Below are 19,784 nucleotides of genomic sequence, written 5' to 3' on the forward strand. Positions count from 1 at the left end.
AAATAATTAAATAATAAATTATTTTAATAGATAGATATTCATGAAATCTAAAACACATAATAAATAATAATAATTAATTTTTATTATTTTAATTGACGATAACATAATATCTGTTTTTTTAATAAAAATTGTACAAAATAATTTTTTTATGAAATATTTAAACTATATAAAAATTAGGAAAAATTAATCTTTTGGCTCCTATAGTTTTGACCAAATTACAACTTAATTTTTAAATTTTAATTTATTTTAATTCATTCCTTATAGTTTTAACTTAATTATAATTTAGTTTCTAAACTTTATTTCTTATAATTTAGTTCTATAGTTTTAACTATTGAAATATTAATAACTATATTTTAAGAAATAAAATTATAAAGATTAAAAATATTTTCAACTTATAATATTTATAATATTTAAAGATTAAAATATTAAAATTATATATTTTTAAATTTTAATATTTATGATATTAGTAATAAAATTATGAAGATTAAAATTATGTTAAAATTTATTACTAATATTTTTAATTGTTAAACCCTTATAATGTTTATAATTATTATAAATGTTATAACTATTAAATTTTAAAATATTTTTAATTTTTATAATTTTATTTTTTAAAATATAGAGACTAATATTTAAATGATTGAAATTGTGGAAACTAAATTATAAGAAATAAAATTCATGGAATGCATTACAATCGAGTTAAAACATTAATAACTGAATTACTACTGAGTTAAAATTATATGACTGAATGATTAATTTTTTTTAAAAATTATTTACTTTTTAATCTTAAATAAACGGCTCTTAAGTCTACATAAAAAAAAAATCTGCCCATAAATTCTTTCCCGCTGTTAACATGAAAGAATAACTGATTGAGATAACAACATATTTGATGAAAAATAAAACGTTTTTTTCCTGTCATAAAATCTTAATGGATAAATCAATCAATGAATGAAAAATTCTCTGGCGAATGGCGTAAACCTTATAATTTTCCGATTTCATGGGCCATTGCTGCAGCCATGTACCTTGTGGCCTATTACTTATCACCCATAAGCTCTAGAGCCTGCACCAAGGTTAAAAAACAAAAAATAAAAAAACATATCCTTAAAAGATTTTTAAAGCAACGATAAAAATGATTTTTTTTTCCTTTGAAAAAAACTTGTTTAAAAAAAAAAACAAAAGAAAAAGAAACGGAAACCCCATTCCGTCTCCGGAGTCTTTGTCTGGTGAGTGCTCGCAATTCCCGATCTATGTTTTGCTAGATGGGCAGTGCAGAATCAGATACTGTGGATGTTTCGTCCGCGAAAGCAGTTCTCCTTGGAGCTCTAGCTCCTGGTGTAAACGTTCGTACTTTCATTTGACCTCGTTATGATGAGTCAACTCTTTTGCCTGTCTGTAACTTTGTTATACCGATTATGTTTGTTCTTTTGAATTTGTGAGGGGTTTTTGATGTTTTCCCTATCCTTGCTTCAGGGTCCTACATGGATTGCATTAAAGTCAACTTTTTTAATGCTGGGTCTTTGTCTTGTTGTGATGCTGGGCTTAGCATTCTCTTCCAGTGATTCGTCCTTGGTGCTTCATGTTGCGTTCCTGTTTTTAATCTGCGTTACCCTCTTCTTACTTCTTCGCTGGTATGGTTCTCTGATCCTTATCTGAAAACCAACAAATCTATTTGAACATGATTCTCCTTGTTGTGTCTGATATATACTGAACCTGGGATTTTAGCTCTTATAAAAATGCATCATCTTGAATTACATTTTCTTTTAACACATCTATTGCTATCTCTTTGATTGCCAGACATTGGTGAATACTGCTTGGACCTTTTAGCATTGTCTGAAATTAGGCCAATTACAAACAAATAGAACTGATAACTTCTGCTGGGCTTGTTCAAATATTTTGAGATTCATACATGTTGTTGGTGGTAATTTGTTTATGCACTTATGCTGGTGGAGTGGGGGAGTGAGAATAGTATGAAGGCCAGGATATCCAAGGGAAAAGTAATTTGATAAATACCATTATGGTGCTTTGCTATTGGTGAATTTGGCTGATTCCTAGAACTATAGCCATGGTTGGTGATGCATTTATAAGAGATGTTGAAATTATGATAGCAAATTTTGTTTCAGGCTTCTTACTTTATTATGAAAAATTCATATGAAGCACGAACCTGGACATTAGGGAGCGTGATGGTCTCATTTGTTGTCATATCCATCCTGTTTGAAATTTCGACTCAGCTAAATTTCATCTACCTTAATTTTCATTCCCACAGTTTATTTGTCTGTGGATGTTTCTTATTCATCTAGTTAAAACTTTTGTACAGAAATAGAATGCACTAATCCATATGAACCTGGGATTAGTGTAATGGCTGTTGATTTTGATTTTGCTGATCAATCTTTGTGTTAATAATAGCATAAATATTTTTAGTAAACCTGTTTGGGGGGCTAACTTAACATAAGCTATCATTTAGTTGTCATGGAATTGATAGTTGATTATTATAAATTTAACTGTTTTTTAAGTCTCGACCAAGTATTTTGAGAAATTTATTGACTTGGAAGATCTGAATCTTGAATTGCATCCCCTGATGAGTTTCAAATGCTGTCTGGTCTTAACATGCAGTCATGTTTATGATATGTAATTTGTAATTAGTTAAGTGAATTAGCCGTTGGGTTAACTAGAATTAGTTGACTTAGAATAAACACCTATATAAGGGATTCTATTGTATTTCCGAAGGCTATGCTTAATGAATTCTTGAGTACATTCAGAAATCCTGTCCCTCCCTTCCTCCCTCTCTATTGTTCTCTCTTCTTGTTTCTTTCTGTTTTCCTATCCTTCGCATCAGCTTATGCATTCCAATTCCCAAGCTCCAAACCTGCACCTACGTATGTTGCAAGTCATACTATGTGATGAACTTCTTTTTACTGGTGAAGTGTATATATCGGTGTCTGTGTATGAGAGAGAGGGGGGGGAAAGAGAGAGAGAGATCCACTTTTTATCATTATGGTCTTGACGAAGTTGATTGATACATTTTCCGTGCAGGTTTCTTGCAGAAACTGGTTTAGTTTCTGTTGAACACCAAATGCATGAGATGGGCTTGGCGCAAAGTGATCATCTGGAAACAAGCAGAAAGGACAAATAAGTGTTTCCATATAATATTGCAATGGAAAAGAGGTCATATTTGGAGGTTGGAAGACTTATATGAGTTGAAGGGCATTTCATGGAGACATGTTCGTGGGAAGGGGTTTCTGCTGAATTGATTCAATTCACGAAATGAACTGACCAGACAGCAAATCTTGCAGCAGCATTGCATGAGAAAGTCAAGCTAGCTGAAGCAGCATCTGAATCTCTCCCAATCAACTAGGTCTTCCTTCTTGTTTTACTTGGGATTTCTTTTTTCTTTTCACATTCGTTGTATCCTCAAACTTTATCCATGACTGTTTTCTTCACAGGGGAACCACGATGAACACTCTTCATCAGATTTTAATAAAAAAATTCTCTTCACAGAATGATCAAACATGTGTTTATATATATTTTTTGGGAGAGAGAAAGAGAGAGTATCTTTTTGGGAGAATTACTTCCACATCATATGTTGTCATTCTTTTTAACTTAGTTTTCAATAGACATGGGAGTAATTAATTATGCTGAGTGAGATTTGTATATAAGTCTCCCTTTTTTTTTTTTTTTTAATTAGTTGAGCTTAGCCCATTGAGCTTGACAAGTCACAAAAACAGATATGTGCTGCAGCGGAACTACATTAAGAAATCCTTTAGGAGGCATTTAGATTTGTAGATTTGGATTTAAATTTTATATTTAAAATTTTACATTTTAAATCTTATATTTAGAATTTATGTACTCAAAATATGTTTAGGTTATTTAAAAAAAATTAAATGAAGAAAAGAAATGTGTTGAGATTTCAAACGAAAATAAAAAATTAAAAGTGATAAGTTTATCTTTATTTTTCAATTGATGGGAGATAAAAAAAAGATACAAAAACTATAAAGACATCAATAATAAAAATATGAAGAGAACAAAGTGATTAAAGTGATTGAAATTTTAAATGATTAGATTATATGAAGAATTTGAAATTATAAAAAATATGTAATAAGAAATGAATTTGGATTTGAAAAAAGTTTGTTTATTCAAATAAAAAATTTAATCCAAATTCAAATCTCCATTCTAAACATACCATTAATAAATTGGAGAACATAGCTTGAACATATTTGTATTCTAATTATTGGATTCTTCCTTTGATTCCCATCCCTTTGATTCTAATATTTTCTCTTGCAGATTCACACCATAAATTGTACAACCTTCGTTTTGTTTTTTTTAAACTGAACTTCTCTTAATTAATCTTGGTTTAAAATATAAGCATTCTAATATATGTAAAAATACAAAAATCATATTATCTTTTGTATTTATCATCGTAGATTTTTGTACAAAGTTATTTCTTACTTATCATGAAGTGTATTGATAATTAAACTAAAGGTCAAAAAGGAAAACAATGTATATTTTTATGAGAATAAGGAGTTTATCAGTGTGCAGATTTTTTTTTTTTAAATTCCTTATATTTTGGATTGGTGGAAGTATAAGAAAAACTATCCTATGTTTCTTTATTTCCTACTATAAGCAAAAATACAAATTTTAAGAAACATTAATTACATTTTTTTTTCAAATTGTCTTGTTAGCATTATTAAATTAGAGAGAAAAAGAAAATATTGATTTTAAGGTATTTTAGTTCAAACATTTTAATTTCAAATATAATTTTCCAATATTCTTACCTAATTTTTTTTAAAACCGTGAGAGATGGTTGAAATTTTCCTATATTGGAAAACAGTGGAGTAACTTAGATTTGAATTATTCAATAATATCGAATAATACTAGTTGTTTTCATTCAAAGAAAAAGAAGTTTGTTAGGATTAATTTCAAACAGTAATACTAGTACTCCCGTATTAAAAACATTCAGTTTCGATTATTGTGTTAGTCGAGGTTCCTGTTTGGCGTTTCGTTGTGCGTCTTCCCTGTGAAACCAATTCCTAAGGTTTGTCATTAATGTAAGCTTGATTTCAACTCTGCAATTAATGCACTTAAGAGATTCATTACTTGATTTTTTTCCCTCCTGCAAAGCTCATTTTTCTTAAAAAATAAAAATGCCACTCCCTCAGATTTTAAATATGTGAGTCAATCAATTAATTTACAAATATTACCAATTTGTTTAAGAATAAAATATAAATAAGTTTTAAATAGTTTAAAAATTTTATAAACAGAGATTTATTTTGTAGAGATTTTATAAAAAGTACATATTATTTTATATTTGTTTACAATAAATTTTATAGTATCTTAATAGATTTATGTTTTATAAAAATAATTTATTATTAATTATTTTATAATTTTATGATCTTTTTCGTGTATTTCTACACATTTTTAATATTCTCTATCATCTATTGATTATTTTCAAATATTACTTAAAATAATTTATCGAAATAATTAGAAATTTATTTTTCTTATATTCTGATTATTTTTAAAAGTTTAAACAAACCTTATAAAATCTCATAAAATATATTTTTTAAAAAAATGATTTATTCCTAAAAATTGAAATAGGCAGGGCTTAAGAAAATTAGTATAGTTAAATATTTGTCATCAATGTTCCAATATTTTCTTATAGTTTTATAAAAACACCCTTTCGTTTAATTCAATTTATTCTCTTGCAATGACAAAATAATATGCATTTTATAAAAAAAAAGTATAATACTATAAAAAAATATAACTCTAGTATGAAACTTAGTATCTAGTTTACATTAGCTTAGATTAACCAAGTCTTTTTTTTTTTTAAATTGAATTAAAGAGGCAAGCATTAACAACCTAAAGTTAATTTAGGTATATGATTGACCCAAAACCTCATACTTACAGAAACTTGCATGTTATCAAGCTACAAAATCATTTTGCATAGGGTTAAATGGAAAAATATTCTAATTTCTTTTTTCAAGACGTCTAACATCTTAAACTTTTTTGAAAACATTTTTGCTCATAAGTTTAAAAAATAAAGTATTTTTGTAAGCATTTTTCCTCTAACATCTATAACTCATTAAGCAACTATAACTCGTGATTAAAACCCCTTGCTTTACCACAGCAAGGCCCTTCTAAATGATGCTTCCAGTTTTTCCAAACGTTTTTCATTTGAATTCTGAATTTAATTCTCTTTAAAAAGTTATGAAACATTATATATAATTAAAGTGGATGTGAGTGATAAAAGTTTTCATAATTTAAATAAGTGATGGGGAATTTAAATCTTACTTTTTATATATATAGTAATTTAATTTAAAGAAGTCTATCTACATAAAACATGACTGGACTGCTACACATTTGTTACTCAAAAAAAGTTTGTAAACCTATGCTAAAATCAAAGCTGGGTCTTTGTTAAAATTTGGTAATATTGCATTGGTTTTGAAATAGTACACATTACTCATTGAAGAACATGCTCTTGAAACAAAAATTGCATTTTCACCCTACAAATAAAATATATTTATATAAAAGGTAGTTTATATTTATCCATAATATTAATCAACTATAAATATCCGGGGAAGCAAACATTTTGAGAAATGTACTTTCAAAGAAATTAACTGCATGGAAAATTTAGTCTTCACTAAGCAAGTTTTCACATTTAAATCATTTGCTTTTGCATATTTATTTGCCAATAAAATAAAAAATCAGTTATTAATATCATTAAACTCTTGAAATAAAAAATTAATAAATTTACATAACCTGATGTCCTGACATGGTAATCAAACATTAGTCAATTAGTCAAATGGTCCTACTCATAGCATGCAATTTTTTATTTTTTATATTATATAGTACATACGGACGCTAACACGAGATTGAATTTTTTTTTTTAATCTTTCTGCCAAAAGTATGAGAATCAAAAGACACATGGCGCTCATGCCGTACACTCTTAACCGTACGGATCTGCGTTCTGAAGAAGCATTACAAGCCAACCGAGTGTCAACGAAAAAGCTTATATAAATTTAAATTTTTATATACTATAATTTTTAATTCAGGATAATTTAATTCTTATAATTTTTTTATGGGATACAATTAAATTTCTATAATTTTTTAATTCAATAATATGCAAAAATTGAGTTGCATTATACCAAATCAAATTTAAGAATTAAATTGATAATTAAAAGAAAATTTAAAAAATTATGTTTTCTCTGATCTCATTTATAAGTTACATTTTAAAAAATTTATTTGGTCCTATTCATAAGTTATGGTGTGACTTTTTTTAAAATATTTAAAAATATTTTAAAAGTTACTCTTTACGAAAAAAATAATATTACTTTAAAATTTATCATGTATATTTAAGATTTTATACACTTTTATTTTTTACATTTTTTTTATATTGGCATTAATAATGTTGGAGAAAATCACTTATAAAGAAGGTTAAAAAAATATTATATTATCCCAATGTTTTATATTATATATATATATATATATATATCATGTGAATGTCGTGGAGTGTTTAAAAAATAATTTTTTTGGCCGACGTTTTAAAAAGTAAATTTATACCAAATAGGGGTATTAACAACATCGAACAAAAATGATTGGCTGAAAAAAGAAAATATGAATCGGAAACCATTGGTTCGGCTAGACATTGGTTATCTAAAAATCATCAACTTTTAATTTAATTATCTTGATTCTGATTGTGAGTGTTTGCACACAAACGGCGCAGACGCCAATTTATTGTTCTGCAATCTCTCTCTCTCCCCCTCTCTTAATTTCTTAAACCGATTTTGTTTGCTCGTTCCCTTTATGTAGGCATTCTTTTGCATGGCACTGTCACTTGCCGCTTGGCTCACTCTCGCTCTCCTTTCTTCTTAGTTCTTACGTTTCATCTCAAAATCCCCATTCGACTTCCTTTTCTGATTCTCCCGATACCGTTCGTTCTTCTTCAAGCTACCAATTGCTTCTCTGCTCTTCGTTTCCTGCTCTGGTTGCTGATCATGGCCTCCACTCTTCATTGGGACCCCGACAAAATGTGGGTATCTTTCTTCAAATAAGGCCGTTTCGTTTACTTGCTTTCATGGGTTATTCCTCTCTGACTCTGCTCTCTGTGTTCTTATGTTCAAATTGCTTAATTTTAAGTTGCGCCTGATTTCGTTTTATAGGCTTCAACTATACATTCTGGATTATATGAAGAGAAGGGGAATGGATAAGACCGCTGAAATTTTCCAAACGGAGTCGGATGTTATGAATGCTCCTGTTGGTATGTGTGCCTTCTCTCCTTCGCCCCAACGTTACACAGACACACCGGCACTCACATTCTGGGGTTTTCTGGTTGGTTTTGTTCTGCTTCTGTATTAAAGAACTTGCAAAGCTAAGGAGATATCTGATATGTCCGGATGGAGTAATTCCTTTCCTTGTTTTTTCTTTCAAATATTCTTCTTGGCATATTTTACCGATTCACGGACTTGCCCTGTTAAAAATACATTGCGTTCCGGAGAGCCTAGTACTTATTTTCAGCTAAGCTGGTTTGGAATTTTTGCCGTAAATTGTTTATATGGATATAAACATAAAATTTTGTGCTCAGTGATTCAGTCTCGAGAAGGATTCTTGCATGAATGGTGGTCTGTGTTCTATGACATATATGCCTCTAGGCATCTGAAGCATCAGGAGATTGGGCCAGAAGCCTCTAGCAATGTGGTAACTTTATGTACATTGTCGGATGTTCATAACTTGAGTTGCAAGATGGCACGTCCTAATCATACATTTCAATTTTCAGGCACTTCAGAATACTAGTAATGGAAGAAGAAATCTCCCTCCTAGAATCCCTCAGCTATCTAAGCAGAGAACTCAGCTGCTTCAACTTGACCCCGCTATTAACAAGATGATGGAGCAACCGGCTACCTTTGCGTTACCACCGAAATATGAGAGAGAGTATCTTGGATATCTAGCCGGAGATTCTAATCCAAATTTACAACTTATCAGTGCAAAGAGACTGAAGTTTCTGGAAGAGTAAAGAACAGTCACGTTTCTTCAACACCCCCCCCCCAAAAAAAAAAAAAAAAAAAATTACTTCCTTTTGGGTTTCTCGTTACCCCACTCATGCTGTTACTCCATGACTTTCAAGCCCATAAGTTAATTTAGAGTATAACCTTTGAAAGTGACAAGAAGAACTTCCATGAGGTTCTTTTGATCATCAGTGACACTAGCAGTAGAGCTGTTCTACTTCATCCTATATTGTTGGTTTTACTGATAAAAAATTTCAAACCTTTGATCTGGAATTCATTTTGTTTTATAGATTTATGGGAGCACATATTCATTGTCGTTAGTGTTATATTGAATTTACTGAATGATGATTAAAGACACTTCATTGTTTTTAGCCTTATGACTTAATATTCTGTTTACTGTGATAGCCACCCACAACTAGACATTGGAATTCAGGCCCATAATCCATTGTTGAAGGTATGATTCAGTTGACCAGCATTGCGATAGCATAATAAATATCACGACAATAGTACTTTGCATAATGAATTTAATTTATTGATGCTTGCAGGATAGTGGAATTGGCATTCAGCAAGGAGGCAATATACCCATGGACTCCCTGGGTAAAGTACAAAGAGGTATTTGGCCTTCAACTGAACCTCACAAAACAAGTCTTTCTTGAATTGCATTTCCCCCTTTTACCACAGAGTCTGGAGAGACTCGGTGCTTGGCAAAACTCATCTTCTTCATAGTCTAATTTTTCAGATTTGCACCTGGGTTCAGAAAACATATTAAACTTTATTTACTCCCCCTTCTTGGGAGAAGAAAAAAACCTTGCTTTATATGTTTAGAAAGATAGAAATAATGATATTCTACTGCATGCCTCATTGATAGTTTGCTTCTTCTTTGGAAGAGACACTCCTGTATTTGTACAGAAGTCCTTTTCTCCAATTTGCTTCTTTTTCCCCTTCAACGGATTATCTTACATTAGTATGGGAATAATGGTTAATTATCTTTTCAGGAACTACTGAAGGTCTCAATCTGGTGCCGCTAAATGGATATCCTTTAAATGTAGGTGCTGGACTATATACTGTGGAACCGTTTGAAGAAGAATCCCATAATGAATTAATTTTTTTTTAGCAGTTTCTTGAAATGTATAAGTTCATATTTAGCATCATCTCATTGTTGACCAAAGCTCCCGTGTATGGGACTACTGGATCAGGTACTAACTTCACTTTTGCAAGCACCAAACTATCAGCAACAATTTCAGGGGCTAGATACACAAAATCAGAAAGCACTTGCATGTACACCTAAGATTCAGGCATCCATATGTCTTGAAAACTCTTCCGTATGCAACAGCCAAGATCCAAGGATTCCCCTCGTAGAAACTGAAATATGCAAAGATAGGCAGGTTAGAGGGATCATTGACTTTAAATATTCATTGGTCAATATTTCTGAAGGCATCTCCCTCTTTTATTGGCTTCTGAAAAATGATTTGCCATTGTGATGTAAGTGGGGATAAAATCTTGTAATGACATGAAATAGCATGAACTTGAGGGTAATTCATAGTCCTTCCTCCTTGACAACAAATTTTGGATGCTAGTTCGAACTCGTAAGATTCAATTCCTTAGTAAAGGGGGAGGAAACACAATGACATTTTTGACATCTTTTAAAGAATAATAATCAAATAAGGGTAAATCAACTAGCTTCAGTTTTCTGTTTGTTTTGATATAACCATGAATGGTAAACCAAATTTTGAGCACAAGAAATTGAAATTAAAATTTAGGAGTTACTTAATCCATTTTTACACAATGAATACCTCCAAAGGCATTGCCAATTTTCCATTGTTGCTGAAATTCTGATATTACAAGTGTACACTCTAATTGGATTGCTATCTTCTAATAATTCTTCTTTCCATGTTTTACAAATGATAGGACTGTATAAATGCAGCAGTTGGTAGACCTGTGGATAAAAACATTGTGCCTTTGTCTGATGAGAATGAACATGCTGATCAAAGATCTGGACCTTCCAGGAATCTGAAACTTATTTTTGCGGCATGTGATATGAGGGAAGGTAGTATATCTATATACGTATGATATAACTGTTGATATATTTTTTTGAATGTTGTGCTGAGATAATTGTTTTTTATTTTTCTATTGAGCTTTCAGGGTACGGATATAACACAAAAAATACATATTCAAATTATTAGTGCTAATTGTAGATTATTCTGTTGCTGTCTTTGCTTTCTTTTTTTGATTTGATGTTTGAGCGGTGAAATCTTGAATGTTAAAAGTTGTAATGATTTTGAATAAATGTTTATCCTGTCACATTTTTTCAATCTGGTAGGTTTTTCATTTGAAGAGGTTGGTTGTCTTCACTCAAGCAAAAGCGAAGTTTTATCCTGCCATTTTTCATCTGATGGGAAGGTTTTAGCAAGTGCTGGACATGAGAAGAAGGTAGTTTGATTCAATCAGTTTAGCTAATAAGTTCTGAACCATTGTCTATGACTTGGTTGTGTGTTCATAACTGATTGTAATTTTGATGACAGGTTTTCGTTTGGAATATGGAAACTTTTGATTGTGTTAGTACTTCAGATGCCCATTCGCTTCTCATTACTGATATTCGGTTCAGACCAGGCTCAACCATATTTGCAACATCTTCTGCTGATAAAACTGTAAAAGTATGGGATGCAGCCAAAGTAAGCTGTTACATATCACTTTGTTCTCTTGGTTGTATTTTCTCCGCACACGCTATAAGTATTTCATGTTCTTTAAAAATATTGATGAACTTTACCTCCTTTCCCCTCTTGTTCTGTTTTAAGTATCTTTCTCTTTCCCTGTTTTCTTGTGTCCCCCCCTGTCACGTTCTCTTTCCTCTGCATTTGACCTTATGGACACTTCAATGAAAACTCTTTTTTGACTATATATCTGTCGTTTGTTGTTGCTGTTGTTGTCTAAGTTTTGGAATATTTGATTATGTTTTGTTTTTCTCTGCTTAAGCATTTTGTTCTGTGACTTCAGAAATGAATTTTCCAAGTCATGCATTTTACTGATATGAACCAATATAACAGCTGACTTAATGCGTGAGATCATTTTAGAATTGGACAATATGATTAATGTTTCTGTTTTATTTTATAGCCAAATAAATCATTGTTTGAGCTTCCTGGGCATGCTGAACAAGTAATGTCATTGGACTTCCACCCAAGAAAGGTGGACCTTCTTTGCTCAAGCGATAGCAATGGCATAATGCGATTATGGAATGTCACCCAAGGCGTTTGTGTGCGGATAAATAAGGTTGGTTTTCTCAATCTGAAATTAGGTTATTTTTATGCACATGTTGCTTTTACTGACTATTATATTTGCGAGTCTCTGCAAATGTCTTGATTAGTGCTAGACCTTGATAGGTTTTACTCAAGAAGTTCACTTTGCCGAACTTCTAAATGATTTTTTTACTTTATTTTATGATAACCAGAATTTAACGAAGAAATCGCGCCTTAAATCCTATTAGCAATTTTAATAAATTTTTTTTGGTTAATAAGATTCTATTGCCGAAGAGATAAGCTGGTATGCACAAACACTCCTGCAAACAACCTAAGAGAGCATGACTAATTATAGTAATTTAAAGTACAATTGATTTTGTGAATGTCTGCTAGCTAATCTATAATTCAGATTATAAATTAATCTTCTTTTGAATCTCTAGTTATTTACAACAAATTATTGAAAAATAGTATTATTTCTCTCTCGCCAAATCCTGTAGATAGTTGCTGAAAGTACCACTCTTCTGATCCCTGCCAGAAGACTCTTCCCGTTCCCACTTATCTGAACCAGCACTCTCTAGTCCAACAATAAGGGCTGCTATAAATTCTAGACCTCATGAGAACATCTTTCTAAATATCTTGACAAAAGCAACAATCAAATAATAGAGCTATATTTTTCTCGTGTTGATTGCAAAAGCAACAAGCATCATTAGTTGTGATTCCTTTTTTTTTTGTAGCCTGCTTTTCATAGCTAACCCTTTCTTTAAAACTAACCATAAGATGAAAATATCTCAAGAAATGTCCTGGTTTCCTGAGCAATTTAGCATGGGCCTGAACAGTAAAACGATAGCTGAGTTGTGAAATTCTTTCTTGAGAACGTCAGATTTCATTCATCTGTTTAGACAACCGTATCACGCATAATAATAGCAGGAAGTCACATTTATCAATTGTTTATCATGATGAACTGCAGGGTGGTAGTAAACAAGTCAGATTCCAGCCTCGAATTGCCAACTTTTTGGCTGCTGCTGCAGGAAATATTATTAATGTAATTGACCTCGAGGGTGACAAACTCATACACAAGCTGAAGGCAAGCTCGCCTTTTATATTTTATCACATTTCCTTAGACATAATTTTCGCACGTTTTGCAACTCAATCATATGACTGACTGCATATTTCCTTCTAGGGACATGTTAAAGATGTTATTTCCATTTGTTGGGACGTAACAGGAAACTATCTTGCTTCTGTAAGTGAAGATAGCGCACGTGTGTGGTCCGTCACGTCTGATGGAAAATGCATACAAGTATTGCATTCAAATGGGAACAAGTTTCAATCGTGCATATTTCATCCTGTATATTATAACCTCTTAATCATTGGCTGCAATCAGGTAAACACTGCAATCCTTTATCATTATGTGATTGATATTAGGTTTGCCCCTACATTTAGCTAATAAGGTTACGCTGATTGTATCCTTCCTTTTGTTTGTCCGAGAATTTTTACTCCTCTGGAGCATAAACATTCTGAATGTTTAAATGTGTTACGCAATAAATGGATGTAGTATAAATTATGGTCCTTAATCTGTCATCAGAAAAATTCTCGGCCACACTTTATGTTATTATGCTTACATTGGTTTTTTTCCCCCCTTGTGTGTGTGTGTTTATTTTCAGATAATATATCTTTTAAAGTCAATGGAATCTATAAACGTTGTTTAAAAAGAAAAAAAAAAAGGGAATCATGAACCAAACAATGATTTCCGGGTGAGCAAAATGAGTTTTAAACTGCTTATTTTGATAGCAGAGCCTGAGATTCTAAAATATATGTTGAAATATCCAATGTTGACTTGGGATTGATTATATGGCTTCTGTGGCAGAAGATCATGATGGCATAGTAATCTAGCTTGGCTTTGTTTATATTAAAAGAACAAGGAAATGTAATCGTTGAAAGATATCCTTCATCTCTTTGGTCTGTGCTTTTTATCATAGTTTTCTATTTGGTTTCTAGAACATGGGACTTTTATAGATATAACTCATATTATAAAATTAAATCAAACAAACAATCTAACATTTAGTATATTTTTTATTATGACCGATTTATTATATTTGTTAATAATATGCCACTGTATATTAACGATAAATCTCTTATAAATTTTTAAATTTTCATTGATAAACTTTTTATATACTAATGTGAACCAGTCATATTCTCAAATTTTTTAAAATTTGATCCATATTTTCTAAGTACAAAAATTTTTCAGCCAATAAGCCAATTTATCTAATATTTGCTTTGTTTGTTTTGTTTTTACCTGATGGGAGATTGATGAGCTGAGTCAAACTTACACATATTACACTGCTTAGAAATAAGATGAATAAAATGATCCTAGACCTGTACCACTTTGAGAATAAGAAAATGCATTTCCTCCGAAAAAATTCTTTATGCAGAAATGGAATACCTTCTGATGAGACATTTTTTACGTATTACTGCAGTCCCTGGAGTTTTGGATTCCAACCGAGGGCTGCAAAATATGGACTCATCCTGCTCACAAAGAAGTAATCGCGGGACTAGGAGCTTCACCTGAAAATCAGATGGTTGCCTCTGCTAGCCATGATCATACTGTGAAACTTTGGAAATAAGTTCTCTGTACAATGTGTCAATTTGCGAAACTTTAAGCCTTCAGGTAAGGTAAAGTAGGAATTAATTTCCTCCTGCATATCTTAGAATTCGTTGAAGATCCCTTTGGGGACATCGCATATAAAAAAGGGCATATTACTTGCAACATAATAGAGAAAAGTATATGGGATTTTTGTACTGATGCCAACCCATAAATTAAATGGATGGGCTTGACCTTGTTCTCAAGGAAGTTTTGTGATTCCCAGACCAACCCCAACCCTCCTTTAAAAAAAAAAAAAAAAAACCCTAAAATTTCAAGAAATTTGTGTGTCTGCTTAAAGGTGAAAAATAACCCTCAGATGCAATTCTTCAGGTATCAAAGAACATATATTTCTGGTGAAAATTGATGAAGTACCACTCCATATCCTATGTGTAGTTTTTACAATTCTAACAAGCATCGAATGTTTGAGGACGACCCATCAGGGAATAGGCGAACAAATTCAGGTGATGCAGAAGTGAATTCTTAAATACGCCAGAAGGCAATCATGAAATAGCTCGAATTTTCATACAAGTTGAACAAGTAGCTTTCTTTTTCTTTTCTCCATAAAACAATTAATCCTAGAGAACTTCACAACAAAAAAAGGTTCAATTTTCCACTTTCTATATCACAGATGGATGTAATAAAAATCACATAGAATGGCAACTTCATGAATTCGATTACTTCCATAGTTCTTCCATTGGGATACCTCTCTCCTCAGCAACTTGGCGGAACTGCCTCATTTTCTGCACAGCAACAACTGTTGCTCTGGCATTGTTGAGGGCATTATTGCTCCCTAGTTGCTTTCCCAAAGCATTCTCAACACCTGCCATTTCTAGAACAATTCTCACAGACCCACCTGCAATAACTCCAGTACCAGGTGAAGCAGGTCTAAGCATCACCTTTGCAGCTCCATAGTCTCCCTCAGATCTGAAAAAAGCATTTTACTTGTTCAAATTACAAGAGGCAACTACACACATAATATGCTAGCTTCCTAGAACGAGAAGTCAAACAACCTGATCACTGAATGTCATAGTCATTAATAAGCTTTATAACTCATGGTATCAAACTATATGCTTATACAGAGCTACTATTCACAACTATCCATTTTTCCGTAGACTGCCAAATGGTTGCTAAGATCGACTAAGGAACCCAATAAGCTTCTATACACATAGATTCAAGCAGAAATTCAGACATGAGGATGAGTTATGAAAAGTAAACTTTAGCTTTATACAGAACAATCCGGAAGCATGAAATAAGCCACCCTCATAAGACCACCATTTTTCAAATTTTTGCCCAGTTACAATTAGGCACCCAGAATTTTAGCAGGTTTGGACGTGTCTTTCCTATGTCAGCCTCAGCTGGAACCATTTAAATTTCAGCTTTATGCAACTGAATGTACCTAATCTCCTTCAAATTGTTGCTTTTAGTATCATATCCTAATAAGATGGAACACTTTCTTCCTGACAAAACATGAAACAAATTTTCTTAAAATGCAAAAGAGTGAGATATATGTCCATCCATTACAATATGTGGAAACTATATGACGGTTACTGGCCAATTATTCAGCTTGCATGAGAGCAACTATGACATTTAAACAAGTTTGGGAGCTCATTTTTAGTCTGGCTGGCTGAGACAGCAATCTCTACGCTCCACTTCACGCCAGAATTACTCGCATTTACTGAACAAACTTAATCAAATTGTCCATACAGAAATTCCAGCATACAGACATGGTGAGGTCAAGTATTCCCAAAGTTCGGCGCACTCATTTTAAAATTCAGCAAGCATTTTACAAAAACAGAGCACTTTGCCATAGTCTTTCGAGCACACCTTGGAGATAATCGAGTTTACATATACTTATACTAATCAGTGATTATACAAAATCAATCATCATTATTCAAAGATAGCCATTGTAAGCCTCTAACACCATACAAATCAAGGTGTTTAAGAAGGACAAGAATGGAGGAAAATTAATCAACCGTACCTATGAGGGAAAGTGAGGTACTTAGTCATAGGCACTGTAATGATATTCCGCCTTGCATTGACAGCAGATTTCTGAACTGCTCCTATAACCTCCTTTGCTTTGCCAACTCCCACACCCACTTGGCCTTTCTTGTCGCCCACAACCACAATTGCCCTGAAGTGCAACTGCTTCCCTCCTTTTACAACTTTGGTCACCCTTCTGACCTGCACTACCCTTTCTTCAAATCCATCCTTAACCTTCTCTTTTTTCCCCTTGGAGCCAAATCCAGTGTCTTTTTTCATCTTAGAGTCCATTACATACACATCGTTGCCGAGAACAGAGACACCACTGTATGCAGGCCCATACAGCTCCTCATAAGCGGAGGCTATTTCCTCTTCGGTCTCGACGGGACCGTCGTCGACGGGAGGAGGGGGATGAAGCCTTCGGGAGGTTCCGGGGGGTTGAAAGCAACGTCTTCTTCGGGTCTTACATTGTCAAAGAAGGAGGTGTCGACATCATCAGAGGACTTGGATTTGGGTTTGGGGAAAATGGGGGATGAGGAGGTAGAGAGAAATGGGCATGGGGTTTTGGGGAGGAGAGAGAAGGTGAATTTGGAGGTGGGGAGGATAGAGAAGCGAGAAGAAGAGGTTAGGGAGAGAGAGGAGAGGGAATTGAGCGCCGCAGAAGATGCAGCCATGGAAGGAGACTCAGAAATGGAGAGGATTTGGGTTATTTCAAAGGGGAGGCTTATCTGCAAGCCTTGACGATGAACCAGCTCTAGTAGCTCACCAGCTTGGTGACGCTTTTTTTGTCGGTTGCCCCTTTCAATTGCATTCGCGGATTTATCAAGAAGTCCCATCGAATTTCAGAATAATTATTACTCACTCAGTTAAACCGTGCAGTACTTTTTTGAACGGATTACATGTTAAAAAATATGATAAAAAAATAAAAATACTTATAAAGTGATCAATCAAACACTCAGTATTTTAAAATAAAAAAATAATAAAAATACTCATAATGTTATATGAATGGGCATAAAAGTGATCAAATCGTTAACTTTAACATAACGTTGTTAACTTTAACCATTAAATATTGATTACTCATGTTACGTGTCATTCTTTACTAACGTGAACTAGTAATAAGGTAAAAATACTCACGAAATTATCAGCTAAGAATAAAAATATCCATAATCTTATCAGAGTTGGTGTAAAAGTGACAAATCCGTCAAATTCTTTAAACGTTGATCATTTAGCAGACATTTAAGTAGAGGTTTACTATTTTTTCACTGTCATGGATTGAAAAAAATTCCTAAATGAAATTCTGTAGAACTTAATTAGTCATTGTATGAATATCATGTAAGAAAATGTCATTTTGACAAATATCAAATTAAATTACTTGTTTTTTTACAGTAGTGGAGAAAATCATTGAAAAATTTTGAACCTATCATGAATGAAATTGCTTAAGGTTGTGATAATGTTTTTAAGGTAGGGTGGCGTAGGTGGTGTGCTCAGTCTTGATTTTTGATTGTATATACTCCCTCTGATCTTATTTATAAGTTATTTCTACCAATCTCATCAATACCAATACAATAAAAGTATAAGAAATAAAAATAAGTGAAATTTCAAACATAACCCTCAAGTAAAAAGCAAAAAGCAAGTCAATCATATAATATTATTTTTTCTGTCTTTCTTTTTTTACGTTTTAAGGGTAATTTGAGAATTTTAATTTGAAACAAAATAATCCCATCAACAAACGACTTATAGAGTGGATCAGATTATGTTTTTAGAAAGTGACTTATATACTGGATCAGAGGAGTAACATATTTCACTATGTTGAATTTCAAGTTTTGCAGACAAGAAAAATCAGTAGAGAGGGAGGAAGGAAGAGGGCGAGATACGTGGTGATAGAAATAAACCATATGGCATGTATTTTGACGGATTGATTATTATTATATCTACTAAAGTAATATTATAGGTACTTATATGATAGTTGATTAACATTTATAAAAATTCATTTGGAAATATTTTTTGTCTACATCAGTGAAAAAATAGTCAACTTTTGCTTATATATCAGCTAAACAATTAACATTTAAGGGATTTAATAGATTGATAACTTTTGCACCAACTCTGGTAATGTTATGGGGTATTTTTGCTTCTGGATGACGATTTTATGGGTATTTTTGTCTCTTTATTAGTCCACGCCAGCAAAAACTGGCATATGGCATGCACAATCAACATTTAATAGTCAAAATTAACCGTATTAGGTCAAAATTAATGGTTTGGTTACTTTTACACCCATTCATATTACGTTATGGTATTTTTGCTCTTTTCCTCATTTTAGGATATTGGGTACTTTCGGCTGACCACTTTGTGGGTATTTTTGTCCTTTACCTTAAAAAATATAAGACATTTTTAATAGAAAGAATTCACTTAAAACCTTAGAGCATAGAAATTTACATTAAATGTTCAATACAATTTGAAAACTCTCTATAGGCCAAAGAGTCTCAAGTAAAAATATATTTTAATGAGATAGTCGAATGTGCCCTCCCTTTCTCCTTAAATACACAATACAATATTCAATAAATTCTCAACATAATGTCCTATAATGTATAATTAGTTTAGTAAAAATGGTTTAACTTGAAATGTACAAGTTGCATAGGATAAAAAACAACAGATGTTCATGAATACACAATGCGGTGTGCATAAAATCTCAACACAATGTCCTTTAATGTACAATTGATTGAGTAGAAATAATTTAACTTGAAATGTACAAGTTGCGCAGAATAAAAGAATAATAAAATATCAATGAATGCACAATACGATGTCTTTCTCAACACATGGTCCTATAATTGACAACAAAATGTCCAGGGGCAAATGCATCTTTTTTTATTAAAATATATTTCCGCTTAAGGCTCTTGGCTTGCAAAAATTTTTGAGATTGTATTAGGATCTAAATGCAAAATT

General features: G+C 32.2%; 3 protein-coding genes across 6 annotated transcripts; 2 read left to right on the forward strand and 1 right to left on the reverse strand.

Moving 5' to 3' along the window:
* The first annotated feature begins 646 nt into the window (after nucleotides 1-646).
* LOC129306671 (uncharacterized) lies at nucleotides 647-3,494 on the forward strand. 2 transcript variants are annotated; one of them, XR_008592243.1, is made up of 4 exons: nucleotides 647-1,337; nucleotides 1,468-1,625; nucleotides 3,028-3,349; nucleotides 3,438-3,494. XR_008592243.1 is itself a non-coding variant. In XM_054947376.1 (3 exons), exons 1-3 carry the CDS (start codon nucleotides 1,257-1,259, stop codon nucleotides 3,125-3,127), a joined length of 339 nt encoding a protein of 112 aa, XP_054803351.1. In that variant the 5' UTR covers nucleotides 647-1,256; the 3' UTR covers nucleotides 3,128-3,494. The 2 variants fall into 2 exon arrangements, 1 of the variants encoding a protein (XP_054803351.1); XM_054947376.1 differs by having other exon boundaries at nucleotides 3,028-3,494.
* A 4,225-nt stretch (nucleotides 3,495-7,719) lies between these two features.
* LOC129304456 (transcriptional corepressor LEUNIG-like) lies at nucleotides 7,720-15,092 on the forward strand. 3 transcript variants are annotated; one of them, XM_054944125.1, is made up of 15 exons: nucleotides 7,720-8,017; nucleotides 8,148-8,245; nucleotides 8,570-8,682; nucleotides 8,762-8,994; nucleotides 9,396-9,444; nucleotides 9,536-9,602; nucleotides 9,986-10,086; nucleotides 10,187-10,375; nucleotides 10,899-11,037; nucleotides 11,311-11,420; nucleotides 11,513-11,662; nucleotides 12,102-12,257; nucleotides 13,191-13,307; nucleotides 13,404-13,604; nucleotides 14,698-15,092. In XM_054944125.1, exons 1-15 carry the CDS (start codon nucleotides 7,983-7,985, stop codon nucleotides 14,842-14,844), a joined length of 1,905 nt encoding a protein of 634 aa, XP_054800100.1. In that variant the 5' UTR covers nucleotides 7,720-7,982; the 3' UTR covers nucleotides 14,845-15,092. The 3 variants fall into 3 exon arrangements, with proteins under 3 accessions (XP_054800100.1, XP_054800102.1, XP_054800101.1); XM_054944127.1 differs by having other exon boundaries at nucleotides 9,986-10,035; XM_054944126.1 differs by having other exon boundaries at nucleotides 8,570-8,679.
* Nucleotides 15,093-15,326: 234 nt separating this feature from the next.
* Nucleotides 15,327-17,622, reverse strand: LOC129304457 (30S ribosomal protein S5, chloroplastic). The gene is given in 3 exon segments (XM_054944128.1): nucleotides 15,327-15,788; nucleotides 16,843-17,254; nucleotides 17,257-17,622. Coding segments are annotated over 3 exon segments (924 nt in total). The 5' UTR covers nucleotides 17,519-17,622; the 3' UTR covers nucleotides 15,327-15,538.
* Between the last annotated feature and the right edge of the window lie 2,162 nt (nucleotides 17,623-19,784).

Source organism: Prosopis cineraria, unplaced genomic scaffold (genome assembly GCF_029017545.1).
Source record: "Prosopis cineraria cultivar Desert tree isolate PC_DT_omini unplaced genomic scaffold, ASM2901754v1 PC3, whole genome shotgun sequence".
Lineage (NCBI taxonomy): Eukaryota > Viridiplantae > Streptophyta > Magnoliopsida > Fabales > Fabaceae > Prosopis > Prosopis cineraria.